The 15,714-nt window shown below is 36.0% G+C and overlaps 1 protein-coding gene across 1 annotated transcript in view; it reads left to right on the plus strand.

Moving 5' to 3' along the window:
- The window catches only part of CABCOCO1 (ciliary associated calcium binding coiled-coil 1), a 50,796-nt gene that overhangs the window by 9,110 nt on the left and 25,972 nt on the right, over positions 1-15,714 (plus strand). Inside the window, exons 4-6 of the mRNA XM_059477666.1 lie at positions 658-827; positions 3,837-3,981; positions 8,099-8,171. Of these exons, the coding sequence (XP_059333649.1) occupies positions 658-827; positions 3,837-3,981; positions 8,099-8,171 (388 nt within the window). The remainder of the gene's footprint in view (positions 1-657; positions 828-3,836; positions 3,982-8,098; positions 8,172-15,714) is intronic.

Consider the following 15,714-nt stretch of genomic DNA (forward strand, 5'->3'; position numbering starts at 1 on the left):
CTCCTACAAGGGAGTGTATTTTTTCATAAATTTTGCGAGTTAAAGTGAGTGGAAAAATTTTCATGGTGTGCCAGTAAAATGGGATAAGCATCTTTTTAAATGTTTTGACCATTATGGAAGTGCAATTTAAGCTTCTAAATATTTTAGCTACTTTCAGTAATTATGTATTATATTATTTCCATTAATTTTCAGATGTAATTTTTCATCAGAGGCCACATGAAAAATAATCTTGAAATGTAAACAAGACCTTATTATACTGTAAAACTATCTAAATCTGAGTGAAAGCATGATAGTGGAAAGTGGAGACTAAGTGTATCATTTCATCCCACAAACCAATTCCTGATGAAAACTTTTTTTCCTCTGGAATTTTCTATGTATTTCTCTTTGGTTTTGTAATGCTCTGATTTTTGTTCTTAACACTTCAATAGTTTTTGGTGAAGCCTGCAGGTAATTGTTTACTTTTTGATATGTCCTCTGATCATAAATGCAATCTAGGAATTGATGTAGCTAAATTCAAGAAATGATGTACATATGCACATATGAATAATGTAGCAACTAAACAAATGTTATGGTTATAACTGCATGCAGGCCAAGTAAGACTTTGGAATCTGTAATTTATTTTTTTAATTTCATTGTTTTACTCTGCAACTTTTTTAGGAAGATGGCAGAATTTCTGAATCTTACACAACTAAAGACATCTTTGAAAGAAACTATTTTATTCGATTATTATACTGCAGGATTTTGGTGGGCTAAAGAAATGAACTTCAGTCTTATCCAGATCTCAGGATTCATGGGTCTATTAAATTTCGCCTTGGAGAACCTCAGCAGTAAGTATAATTAAGAATTGTAAAATAAATATCTGAAGTGGAAGGCAAGAATGTTTCCTAGTCATTTTAATAAAGTGATATTTAATTACATGTAATTTTGAAATTATTTATTTTCCTCTTGAATGTTGCTATGTTAGACCTTGTGCCTGAAAAGAATTCTTACTGGCAGATCTCAAGTCTTTTGAGTAGAATATTCCTCATCCTTTGTTTGTACAATATGTTGTACAAATGGCCCAAGTCCTGAAGAGACCTTTTCTTTGCTATGGTAAAATAAATAATAATTACAGTAGAGTGAGAGCAGGGAGCTCCTAAATTCCAATTCCAGCTTTCTCAGTGACTGACTCACTGTAGCCTTGGGCACATTTCTCTGCTGTTTGAGATATTCAGTACATCCTGTAGCGTTATAGCAGGTGAATTACATTTTTTTTATCCTCAGAGGTCAGCTCTCAGCTTCCTGTATGGCAAATGCTGCACTTCTGGCACAGAATCTATGTTAACTAAGGACTGGTGAGGGAAGTAAACTGGTATTGCTGCTGAAGATGAAAATGACAAAGGACTGTAGCTCCTGTGACTATGAGGAAATTTGCCACAAAGCATGAAGCTTGGTCTAGCGGGAATGAAATAGCCAGAAAAAAATGGTAGCACTGTCCTCTAAAACCTTCTTTGTCAGAGATTCTAATGCTTGTTTAACATTCACTTTGAAGGTGATTATGTTCAGAAAAGTCCATCCCAGAGGAAGAGTGAAAGGATTCAGCAGTTTCATTCAAAAGAGAAGGCAAATATTTTAAAATCAAACTCATAACATTTATTACACTTGTTCACTGTAATTTAGTTCAAGGACCTTTCTGACTTGGAATTTTGACAGAATATGTACGTGCTTTATGATCATTGGAATTCCAGTTGTCCTTCCTGTCTCCAATGAGAAAGTATCTTAACATATGCTAACTATATTACTATAACAATGGAGCAGAATGGGAACCCGTCAGAAATCAGCTTTATGAGACCATGTAATACATGTGTACACAACAGGCTGGTAGCACAACCATTATTAAAACTGACTGACCTTTTTCAGGAATGTCATCTTAGTTACAATAAGCTTTGCCAAACTTTTAACTCTTTAAGCTTAAGAAATTTTCCATGGCCCTGTCTGCGTTTGGTGAATTTTTATATATAAAATTGCAAGTGAAACAGTTCAGTGGGCTTGCAGACAGAGACTGTGGGGAAAAAAAAAACCACAAACCTATTTTGTGTCTTTTTTTTTTTTTTTTGAGAGGTCAAATGCCCCGGTGCTTTGAAGTAAAGATAAAGATTTGGCAAGCAAATATTGTGAATTTGCTTTTTGCTGTCCTGTGAAAATCCATTAAGATTTGGCTAAGATATACATGGTTTTTAGAGAAAGAAAATGTAGTTTTTAAATGCTTGCAGGAAACTTCTTATATTTGCTTCACAGCCCAGGGCTGAGATGAATTTTCTTGTAATTACCAAACATTTCAACTGAAAGCAAAATTCTAATGTCTTTTATATTGATGACTTTCTTTTCCTTTCCCTGCACTGGACCCAGTTAGCCTGGAGAATTTAACTGACTTGGGCATAATAGCAAGAGTAGCATTGAGCAGAAAGAATGGATTTAGAGAGGGAGGGTAATGGAAATGCATTTAAGGCAGGTAAAGCAGCAAGGAAAACTGGAGGCCTTTCTTGACGGGGAGTCAGAATGAGTTACATGATTTGATTCTCCTCTATCCATCGAGGGTAAAGTACTCCTTACCTCACACAAGTGCTGCATGAGTCTTCCTGAGACAGGTGGTTGGGACTAAAAATCAGGTGTGCAGAAGAAAGAAAATTTGGATGAGTTGGCAGCAGACTCAGGGCCTGGGTGATCTGTTATGTGCCTTCACTTCCCTACAAAGGGTATTTCTGGTTCTGTTGCTTTTCCTCATTTCCTATGGCTTCTGTTTCCTTTGCATTCTGTGTTTCTTTCTTGTCCCTTCCCATACGGTTATTTATATTGTGCTGCCTCTCTTACTGAAAAGTGAGGTAGAATTTTCAAGCCTTTGATTACTGTACCACTAAAGGGCAAAACTATAAAAATAAAGAAATCTTCTAAGTATTTTAATTTGTTTTCTGTACAAAAAACCCAAGGAGTGTATCAGTAGAGACATAAAACAATGAGGAAAATAAATCTATTTCACCACTGGCAGATATTTCCCCATTTTTTCTGTAGATTTTTTTAGACATAAAAGAAAAAAATAAATTGTATTTGAAGCTTTTCTATTTTTAACTTTCCATGGTACTAGTGATGGCAGACACTGTGTGCAAATCATAAAGATGAATCCTTTCTTTTTATGGGTTCAGCAAGCACTGATAATTTCAGATTGTCCTCTTTGTAAGGACAGTTATCAAACAGAATTTAAATTCTAATTCCGACCTGTTGTGGCATTTGTTTTTGATTTCCAGGGTAAAAATGTAAAGTAATTATCTGGTTTGGAAGGATGCAAAAATGTCTCCAAGTTTGATGATGCATGCAGGGTCTTATGCATATTCATGTTTAATCTATTATGACTGTAAACACTTTAAAATATTCTTCGCCCTTTTTAATATCTGTTCCTGTATTAATGGCTTATGTTGCAAGGGGCATGGTCCGAAGAATAATCTTTTACAATTCATAAGAAGTAGTCTATTTTAAAGAAAAATATACCCTGCCTCTCAAATTTGCATGTTATTCTGCCTGTGCTTCTCCCAGCACAGGTAAGAGGTGAAGCTGTAGTATCTTGAACACCCATTATTGTGATCCTTCCATTGTGAAGGCAGAGTGGTGGTTTTGTAGTGAAATTTTCATGGACACTTTAGTGATGGGAATAATGGCAATAGAAGCATTTGACTGCTGTTGGCTTTTAAGTGGTAGGTCATAACTAAAACTACAAGAAGTCTTATAATTAAAATGGACCAAAAACTCCCATCCCAACTTGTCATGTTTATACATGGTTTTTGTTCTTTGGGATTACTTTGCAGTCAGACGTATGACCTTGGGAGACAATGTAAAAGAACTTGAAAAAGCAGTGACTGGAATAAGAGAAACTGAGTCAGAAGAAGGAGGTGACGTGAATTTATTCAGCGTTGACCAAGGCAAAGCAATCATTGATTTCTTGTTTTCCAGGTATTTATTTCTACAGAATCTGTTTTTATTTCATTAATATAATATAGTGAGAAAATGACTGATAAAATAACAGCAACAATAAGAACAACAACATGAACAATTTTTAAATTATTATTATATTTACACTACTTCTACTACTAGTATTTTGCTCTTATTTTACTGGATATCTTCCTACTGTGCCAACATACTGCAAACACCAAACTGTAAATAATGAAAAAGAAAAATATGCAAGGAGCAGTAAAGATCTGGCCTCAGATGTGAAAGTCCAAAAAATAAATTTGGACTGGAAGTTTATAAAAAATATAAGATTATGCTGAAAATATTCCTTTAGGGTTTTGTTTGATGTGCTAAAAGAAAACAAAGTGATGCATGGGCAATAATCTTGTTTTGCTTTTAAGAGCTACTTTTAGATTCCATCTGAATAAAATTGTAGCTCTTATTTATCTTATTTAGATCTTATCTTGATTCTGTTACTCTAAGTATTTGTATAGCCTTGACAGTTATTGTGGACTGAAGTGATTTAAAGTTTTGTACTTACAGAATTGAGGTTCTGGTCATATAGGAGTCATAAAAATGTTGCATTTCAAAATCAGCAAAAGTCCAGTATTTACGTGAAAGGGTTTTGTGGCAGGTCTCAGCTTTTAAACAGAGACACAGAAAGAGATGCAAACAGCTGTACATGCGTTATTTGTTTGAGAAAAAGACTGAGTCTGCTAGCACCAGTAATGCCCCTGTATAAAGTTGTGACTGTGTAGCCATGTGTACACCCCATTTCCACTGCACTGCTGTGGTTCAGGCAGTGGCTGCACTGACATACCCCTGTTTGCAGCACATGATGGACAGAACGGTTCTCAAGCTGTTCAACCATTCATCAGTGTCAGGGGCAAGGAGATGGAAGATGGATAAGTTACTCCTGTAGAATATCCACTGTACTGCAGCTGTAGCCCTTCAGCCCATTTTCTGACCCAAGTGGGGGTGGAGGGATTTGTGGCAGATGGGCATAAAAATTGAGTAAGGTCATGGCTGATCCATATCTAGATTTGCTGGGAATTTTCTGACTTTTCTGTAGGAAAAATGTAACACAGCAAGGTGGGAGTTTTTAGGGTGTTTTCCTGAATGCAGAAAAGTATTTTCTCTTGAGGGAAGGCAAAATACTAGGGTAGCCATTAGCCTTCCAGTTTAAAGTACTTGGATTTAAAGGGGGATTTAAACCCATTGCAGGCAATTTCTCTTACAATCAGGCTATAAAATATGTCTCTTTTTCCTACTCTCTGATTTTTTTCTTTTGTTTCTTTCTCATGGAAAATATAAAACACTTAAGATTCTTCTCATAAAAAATGGGAACATCTCTTTAAATCTCAAATTTCTGTAGTCAGGCAAAATAATGTCCTGCCAAGTACTAACCCTAAACTAAAAGGAAACTTGGCATTTAAGATGTCTCCTTTTACTTCTGCCTTCCTGTCTGTCTTTTGTGTATTATATGGAACAAATGTTCTTTCCAAATAGCACATCTATAACTCTTGTGTAAATTATCCATTGAGAGCTATCTTGTCCATGAAGTAATTCCTTCACAGTCGGAAGAATTTCATCCAAGAGATTAGGTGCTCCATCCTACTTTGAACCAAAGTATTAGCTGGGCAGAAATACAATCAGGCTGCAAAACTTTTGCAGCAGAATGATATTTTGGCCACCAGATATGGGTTCTATGTCCAAACTGCTTAATTTATTACAAATGGGTGCTGTGGCGATGCCATGGATGTACACACATACAGTAAAATGTATCATATGTGTCCAGTTTATGCCATCCATTATTTCAGTTACTGGATTTTTTTTTCTAAATAAGAATGGAATTTGCACACTTAAATGGGTGTATTTTAAACTTTATTAACTCAGAAATATTTTGAGTTTTATTACAATTCAAATTAATGTATTAGTTCAATACATTTTTTTTTCTTGTTTAATTTTAAATGATAAGCCTGTAGATTTTTTTCTACTCAAGATAGTGTGACATGTTGTAGTTCAGATCACATTTTTACAGATGAGCTGTAAACCCATGGGATTTATAATGGAAACAGGGACAAATGCTTAACCACATTGGCACAAACTGTACAGCAACTATAATGACACCTTCAGGTTTGGTGGAAGGTGACAGTTATCATCTTTTTATCTTGTCTCCTTGGGCAAACACACATCAACGTAGCTCCTGACATTTTCTTTTCAGGAAGCAGTGGAGCTGGGGAAATATGTCATTGTTAATCACCTTCAGATTCTCATATGACATCATAAGAGGGCTATTATTAACAATATTACTTACACAAGTAAAATTATTTCTGGGTAATTGCTAGAAACACTGGTATGGAATTTTTAAATTGTTCACAGCAAATTGAAACAAAAAGGGGCATTTTGTATAATGTCTGATAGAAAAAAGAAAATTACACTGTTTTTCTAAATAAATGCTGATGTCTGATTTATGTAATTTGATTTCAAGACCATTAAATGGAGAAATTTTTTCCTTCATACAGGATTAGGGGTGCCAGGTTGAATAGAGATATTTTTAAAAATAAAGACATAAAATTCAGAAATGCCAGAAATAATTACTTATACATTTGGGTATATATTTTAAATTATATGTACCTGTAGCATAGTCCATGAACAATATCATAACACATTTGGAGGGGAGGGGAAAGAAAATACCTGACTTTTAGGTGCTGCAAATCTGGCTTATTTCAGAAACACTAGGATAAGAGAACAAGTTTGAAATACTAATTTCTGCCAATCCAATTGGAAGGATATATGTCTTATTCCCTGTGTGTCTATGATGTTCATAAAATATTTTTTGTCTTTTTTCAAATAATCCCTATTAGAATTTTACCAAATTACAGGTGTGTATGAAAGGGGACACATATTTACATAAATCAGTGTGAGTCATTTCCAGGTTAAGTCCTGAACTCTCTTTAAACATAATTTCTGTGTTTCCACTGAAACATGTCAGGAATTCTTTGGTGAAGTGCTGCAATAAAAATGTACTTAAATGAAATTGCAAATACTGTTAGAACTTAATTGCCTGTGTGCTTTGGGTTTGGGGGAAGGCAGCCTCTAGCTGATGGCAGCCAGACTTCTTATGTGGGCCTTGCCAGTACCGAGCCAAAGGTATTGCTGACCCAACTGATGGGGGTCCCAAGAAAAGAGCCTGGGTTCTGTCCCTAGGCAGAAAGCACAGGAACCAGTTACAGAGGTTCCCTGCAAATATTGCTGTACCTTTCATGGATACAGCAGGCAGGACAGCAGTAAAGTCCTGGAATCATTCTTCAGCCTGGACTTGGTATGAAATCACAGAGCAACATTTTAAATCATATGTCAAAATGATGTGACAGAAGCCAGGAGTTCTGTATCATGATTGTAAGAGAAGAACTAATTGTAACAGACTATGACAAACAAAACTTTTGGTTAAACAAATGCTGTATCATTGATCATTAGAAAAGGAAACAAAATTATTTGAAACATGTGAAATGGAAAGCCATACATGTTTAAGGAAGGAATATTTTAGACCATTGACAAAGTCTATTTAAAGTTACTTTTGTTGTAGTACACAAAACTGCTGTGTGTTAATCTATTTTTTTAGTTTTTCTTTGAGGAAATACTACACTGATTTTGCAAAGTGACCTTGAGAGAATAAATACTTCTATTCTTTATTGTTTTGGTGTTCCAAGACCAAACTTTCTCCCTGTACTGGCAGCCCATCCCAGAATCTGAAAGCTGATTTGGCTTTGTTTCCTTCTTGTCTGCTATTGCTGATAATAAAGGCATAAGTATCCTGGTGATAAGTGTTTCAGGAATTACTTTTTTCAGAGGAGAACTTTGTCTTCTCGGAGTTCAATTTCATAAGGACTAAGTGGATGTATTTTTAAGTAACATGCTGTATTTTCTACAGCCATCTGATAATAAATCCTGCAAACTGAATATGCTGCTTGTTGTTTTTGAAGTTAAACAACTGTTTCTTTTTAAAATTTGGACGGTTACCATGCTGGAGGGTACCTCTTGGTTTAAGAAAACTTGTAATATTGTTACCTTTCCAAAAACTTACAGCTCTGATAGTCTATGTTATGTTGTTTTTCAGCTTATTCCAATACTATAAAGCATATGAATACCTCTTCCACGTTCGTAGAGAAGATCTTGTGCTAAGTAATGAGGTGAGTCATTTATATAGATGGAACTCATTATGCAGAGTTCCTTAACGAGTGCACCATGGCATATGTTTTATATTGCTCAAAGCAACTTCATGTCAACATCCCTGCATTACTAACGTAAAATGGCTGATTAAAGAGCGCAAGTTAAGATGTTTTGATCCTCATATTCAAAATTAATTTGGGATCTCAAAAAAGTGTAAATGCATTGCTTGGTTAAGTCATTAGTTGTGTTAAATCAGGAACACTTTTGTGTAGGTATTTGTAAGTTGATGCATGTAATTTGAATTAGCAACGTGAGTCTGACTCTGCTTTAAAATCAGCAATCAAAATCAGAAAATGCTCTGTGCCACGCTAGTCTGACCACAGCCCTCATAGACATGTGTGCATGTACAGAGTTCTGTACATGCTTCTGTAGCCACCAAGAGTTAATTATACTGACTAGAAAGAAAGAAACAAGCTAGAAACTGAGCATTTTGAAATAATTCAGTTAACAATAGTGAGTTGGCGTCACAATGAGCTTTGTGATGTGTTCTAACTTACATGTGAAAAACTACATAAGAATGTGTTGATGCAAAACATGGCCTTTAATCAAATGGACAGGTTCAATTAATCAAATAAATCTTCCTTTAGCTTTTTGAGGATATTTGTTATTATACATTAAAAAATATTTCCATTTTAAATTTTTATTAGGAACCAACTGATGGCCCAGAGGGGCACAGTAGTGTATTATTTTTGATGGTACTTATATTTTAGCTTATCAGTACACAATGAAGTTAAAATTAGCGCACTGGAAAAATTCCTTTGCACTTTCAGCTGGTATTTTGACTCTGGTGATATGAGATAATTGCTTTCCATGTTGCTTTTAAGTAGCCATATTATAAAATTACTTTTCTTGACATGGATAAAAATATTTGGAAATTATTCTTGTCATTTGCAAGGTGGGTTAAAATTCCAACTGTGATGAAATTGGTGACAAAACTGTCAATACAAAGGTGGAGCAGAACTTCAGCGTTACTATGTTAGGGTGGGGGTTTTGTGTTAGGTAATCAGATCAATGGGTGGTTAGCACTTCTTAATTGGTAAAATCGATTTTAATGGGGCTTTGATTAAGTAATTCTTGTGTAAACTTGAATCATGAATCTTAGAGGGTTTCAGACTAGCTTTAAGGAAATGTGTTTGGGTTTTCTGAAGTCACCTTTCTGGATGGGTGAGATCATCATGTGCAGTCCCAGCCACAGGACAGGGCTTGCCCTGGGCAGACTCTGGAGGAGCACCACCTCTGCTGAGGGTACCAGCACCTCTGGGCAATGGTAGGAGTGGATTTCAGGGAATGACTTCAGTGATGATCCATCCAAGCAACAAGTGCTGTCTGCAGCTACAACTGTCACAAAACCCTGCATGACAATCTTTAACTGTAACTCCTTTATGGCCTTCTCTTACCTATGGTGCCACTTCACTTCAATCCATCTGTTTTGTATTCTGAGCTACATGGCAGAGAGCTTTTAATTTGTCCAACTACACTCCAACACCCAAGAAAATCAATACTTATATTCTGTTAGAGTTCATTTTGATAGGGTGATGCATTGTTCTTCAATAAGTAAAAGTTTAAGGTATTGAAGCTGCACATACAAATTTATGGCATTATTTGCACTTGCTTTATGTGTTAAAATGTGAGGAGAGGTGAACTCAGCATAGACTTCAAGTTCTTTTGCTGTAACTTTGTTTTATTTAGTAATTCTTATACATAAAAGAGATCATTACTTCTATTTTGCAGTCCCTTAGATGAACAGTTTTTTGAGCTGCCGTGGTTTGGTGTGTGTGGCTGTGGCAGGGACACACCTGGGGTCACTTTCTCTGCAGTGCATCTGCTCAGGGAATGGGAGATCAACTGGGAAATCCATGTGCTGAAAGTTTGGCTGCTGTCCTGTTATGTAGGCCAGTGTCTTACTAAAAAAAAAAATGCCCTTGCAGACACACGACAGCCCAAAGCTGGATCTGATCCTGACTCTAAGCTGAGTGCAACTAACGTCTAGGAAGTTTTCCTTTAGCTCCAGCAATAAAAGCCTGTTCTCTTGGAACAGGACACTCTAAATTGTAATGGCCAGATTTGCCCAAATAACAAGAAGCGCAGTGTTCCAAGAGCTTAATTACAGCATTATCTCCTTTTGCAAATGAACACTTTGAGACGAGTCAGTGAAATTACTTGCTTCAACAGAATTGATTTGCTTCCACTGAAATGGCTTTAGCTCAGCGAGTATGTGCACCGAAAAAATTACCTACGGAATAAAAGCCCAGCACCCTCAGGAGAAGATCTGCTGCTTTAAAAGAGATACAGCTACAACAAATAAAAGCTGTACTCAGTGTTGTAATGGATATCCTTTTAGGGAAACCACAGTGTGTGTTTTCCAAAGAAATCTTATAGCGATGGGTTGTAAAGTCATTGGAATTTTTTTTTCTCTAGCACAGGCAATTATACAGTGTTCTCAATCAAGTTTCCTTTTTGATCTTTCACTGCAGTTATTTTCAAATGACCCTGTCATTTCCTGTGTAGAATAAAATCAGACAAGAAAAGGGAAATGACTCAAAACTCAGATTATGCATACAATATCTGTGGTCGTGCCACTTAACAAAATGTAAGTTATTTAAATGTAGCACATAATTAGTGGAGCTTCACAGTCTGATTAATATTCTGCATTTGATGCAGCTAGCGTAATAAAGCCACCTCTGTAAAACACAGACAGTGTTCAAGTCTTAAAAAAAGATTAAAAATGCAGGCTAATTTAAATATATATTTTATTTTTTTTATTTTTTTTTTGCATGGGCTAAAGCCTTTAAACCTCAAACTGCCTAAGGTGATCATATTGCCTAGGAAAAAAAAAGGTTAAAACAGAAAGACATGAATGCTTGATTAGATGATAAAACACACATCACACTTCTAACCTACTTTGACAGTATTTAAAATTTAAAACTTGCCTTTCTAGCTATCAAATCCCTTACTTCTCCTTCATTCCAGATCTACAAAGACCTATATATTATGTATGCATGAATACCTGTTAGAAAACATGACGGTACAAGGAATTGCTGAGAAGTGTTAAGATTGCCAATTAAATTCATTGCTTTTTTTTCCTGTTACTATTAGGAGCAGTTCCCCCCATTTAGAATGATTACAAAAGAAGCTCTGCTTTAGCTGTTCTGTGGCTGTGATCCAAAATAAAATGCAAGCAGTGCTGCCATACCAGAGTTCTTCAGGAATATTGCTGTTAAAGATACCGTTTTTTTCCCTTCTGCCTGTTCTGGACATTTTGCTCTCTAGCTGTGATTTAGTACACCTATATTGGCCTGCAATTTCAAGGAAAGCAAAAGGAGTACAGACTAAATATTGATGTTCAGGGAGTCAATGGAGCAATACTTATTAACACGTCAGATCTTAGAACAAAGGTTTAAATTGTTAATACGTGAATTGTGTAGAAGTTAATTCTTCTCTATTTCTACATTTAGTTAATATATTTTGCTTTGATAGGATATTACACAATATCTGGCAAATTTTTTTCTCTCATTTACAAATTGTACCTTATTCTGCAGTTCATGGTTTTTGCTCCTCTCTGTTTTGTATTTTTGGATGGTATAAGGCTAAGGTCTTTTGGGATTATGTCTGCTTTGAAACATTTCCTAATAAAAATAATGTGGTTGGTAAATCTAGTTTTATTCCTAGTTGCTTTAGCCAGCCTGATGGAGTAATCTGCTATTTTATGGCCCAGATGACTAGCTAAGTTTGACTTCTTGAAATAGTAGTGTACAATGTAATTTTCTTTAGAGATGTCATAGTGGGTCAGGTTGCAATAAAAATATCAAAGATTAAATTTAATGGCAGTGCAGATTCAGTATTGTAGCAGTCACTAGATATCATCCTCTGTACTTCGAGTTCCAAACTGGTTTCCATTAATGCTTTCGTTCTATGTACTCCCTACTTTCTGAAGCATTAAGCATTTGGGCTATGTCTGGTCCCTATCCAGTTATGGGCTGGGGTTGTTTTTAAGTTAGAACAAAATCCCTTCTTTGTTTGAATTTAAGGAGATGGATAGGAAGAATATGCTTTTTGAAAGCTAATAAAGCTTTGTGTTCTTCTGATGGCAAAAGCCATACAATCTGGGACTTGACTTTGATACGTAATCCTCATTAGGTGTTGCATATTTAGATTGGTTAATCAATCATTGTTTAAATGAATTTGATCCATGACTTCTTGAGAACTGCATTTTAGAGATGTATCAAACCAGAATATTTCCATAAGCATATCAGTTCACACTACAGAAATTCATTCCCCAGCTAATGGAGTGCTTTTCAAAGCCTGGAGGTTTCAGATATTTTTAGTGCCTAAAAACCAGTGAGTTGATGTTTTCTAGCTTTGTTTTCTAAATATCACCATGGCAAAGACATCAAGAAGAACATAGGACTGGAAGGGATGTCTTCAATTGTTAACTCTCATGCTGCTTTCTCTTAGGGAAACATTCATAATCCTCTTCAGAAACCTGTCAAACTCCAGTTTAAAAAGTTAACTTTTTTTTTTCTTTGCTCTTCAGTTAGGAAGTGCCCTGATGCCTGGTTTCTGTTATTGTTATAAAACCTCAATTCCTGGTCAGGGTGTATTCATGACAAGCTTATGTGCATTTGTCCTTGTGACAATTTGTGCTGGTATTGACCTTTAGCTCTCGTTCCATCCCCAGTGTTTATTTTTCTAGTGCATAAAGAGACAGCAATCTTATTGTCAGCCTTCATTCAGCTAGACTAGAAAAGCCAGCCTTCTCTTATCTTTGCTTTAAAGGTAGACTTTGATACACATGTGCTTACATCCATACCAGCTTCTTGTCATCCTGTTGGCCTTCTTCTATAATTGTTCCTCTTTAAATCAGTTTTGTTAGAACATAAGTGACCAAACTGACATAATATTGTTGCTGAGATAAAAGCAAGGCCTTGTAAAATATCAATAGTGCTTTCTTTTCCTCTGCTGGGAATAGCCTACATGATAGGTCCTAGAAGCGTTTTATATCTGTATCGTGTGCCTATCTCATTGTACATCTGCTATTCTAGTTCTCCTTTGTTATTGTATTTTCTCGCTGAGATACTCCCAGTGCACTATAGGCTTTAAAAAAAAAAGATGTCCCCACAATGTCACCTCCCAATTTGTCATTGAATACAAGAGTGAATAGACTTCAAGGGCGTTCAGTCCCATCTGTGTGGTATTCCTGTCTACTCACAAATTGATCATGTCTCTCACATTGCTTTTGTCTAGAAAATTATTTATTTAATTTACTATGAAATTAGTCTGGCATCGTGTATCTTTGATAAATTGATGTTGTGTTACATTCCATTTCTCTTTAATTTCCATGCTCTTATTTAGTTTTTCCTTCAAAACATGTTCCTCAAGCCTTTGCTGCTATGAAGATCAAAACTACAGCTCCAGGAGTAGGTTCATTATTTTCTGATTGTGGATGTTTAAAACTGGTACTCAGTCTTTTGATGTCTGAAGGGAAATTTTTGATGTCCATTACAGAAGTGTGCCATACCCAAGTCCAGATTACTGAAGAAAGCAGCTGGAGAGCCAGTGGGTTTTTGACAAAATTCACAGATATCCAGCTCTTTGATCTTGAGGCTTGCTATGGCTGAACTGGAGATCTTGAAGGATTTGTGATTAGTCTGAATGAAAAGTAGAGTCTGTTGGAATTTTATGCAGTGCTACTTCAAATATTTAAGCATCTGTTGTCTAGTAGAAACAGCCTTTGTTTTCCAAAGCTTCTATTGGTATACTCATTTGTCAGTAGGGGAGCTACACTGATGCTTAGCAGTTAATTTCCATGTAGGTCACATGCTGATGATCTTCTAATGAACTTTTAACATTCCCGAGTTTTGGTAGCTGAACTGCTCTGCCCTAAGAGCTGATGAGAGCTCCAGAGAGCTGGTGGAACTCATAAGCCAGTGCTGAGTACTTTTACAAGGCTTTAGAGAATGATTAACAAAACGTTTTTTAAATTATTTTCTTAGGAAACATCAAATACAAAACAAGCTTGCTTCTTAACTCAGTAACATGCGTGAAGTCACGAAAGAAAAGAATTCAGGCAGAAAAAGTGCCAAATAACTGACATGGGCTGTGCCTTCAGTGTGCTGAGCACCATGGTTCTGACCCAGCCAGTCTTAAAAAATTGGGAGCTTTAATTTCAATGGACCTATTCACATACACAGAATTAAACTGAGAAGTGACTGAGGTCACATTGCTCAGCACCCTGGAGGATGAAAAACTAAATATATTAGAGGAAAAAAATAGAGGCTCACGATCAATTTACTTCAGTTGTACAACTGACAAAGCATCACATTTTTTGACTGTATGATGTTAGAGAGAGAGGGGGAAAAAAAACTCAATTCTTGGCAGAAAAACAATTCTGGAACTATGCAGGAATTAATATATACACAGATGTGCTCTATGAGTTTTTAATTATTTATTTAGAAAGTTGCTTGATTTCCATATGTATGGAATCATGTGTGTGTGTATGTGTTTGAATGTATGTAAGCATACATAGTTGGGATAAGAGCAGTAATGACTTGTTTATTTGCTGGAATACAGGTCAGCTAGGAATTGTAGGCTTTGATTGGAAGGATAGTCAGTGCATTAATGACAGCCTGTTTCTGCTATTCATCAGAATGTTCTATGACCCAAATGATGAAGCGCTCTATCAGAAGACTACAGCACATTTAAAAATGGTTATCAATCAAGATGTAAATTTTAATAGAAGACATTGAGCGTGGCAGAAATGTATTGACTTGGAGACGTTTTTAAGTGGTTAAGCAAAGTAGCTGAGGACAGACTATTAGGATATGAATTATGTTTTACTTTTCTAGTATTTCAGAATACCTCAATCTGTTGATGCCCTTTGCAAATTCTAATTGTTTAACTTGACCAGCATGAAAAAAGTACTTGGAGCTGAGCAAAGATCGGTAATTTTGTTTCATAGGAGAATCTGAGAATTTTGAAGTTTGATTTAATTCCAGTTTAAAACAAAAAAATAAACACTTAAGAGGATTGCTATTCTTACATGTCTGTGTTTAAACTCCCTGACACAAAAGCAGTGCTTTTGAAGGTGATTTCAGAGCCCCAGCTCCATCATGGTGCCATACAGCATAGTTGGCTCTGCTGGAACAAGACCCACACAGTCTAGGGGTCCTCAGCTTGCTTGGGGAGACAGGAATCTAGAAAACAGGATTCTTTATCAGCCAGTGTGGAAAACATTGGAAGGGCTTTGTACATATGCTGGTGAGAGCCAGGTAGGTCACTGCTGGCACATTGGCAGAAAGTTATTCGCGCAATAACTCAACTTTAGGAAGTTCAAAGAACGTAACTTGAAAGGAATCTGCTGAAAAAAAGTAGAGACACATTTTATTTTGAGCCCAATGCATTATGTCTGCTGCAGTACAGTGCTATTTTCAGTGTCAAATTCTTCCATGTAAAGTAGCAGACATCAAGGAGTTATTCAAGAATGTGCCACATTTTGTTTATAAT

This window comes from Ammospiza nelsoni, chromosome 8 (assembly GCF_027579445.1).
Source record: "Ammospiza nelsoni isolate bAmmNel1 chromosome 8, bAmmNel1.pri, whole genome shotgun sequence".
In the NCBI taxonomy this organism is placed as follows: Eukaryota; Metazoa; Chordata; class Aves; order Passeriformes; family Passerellidae; genus Ammospiza; species Ammospiza nelsoni.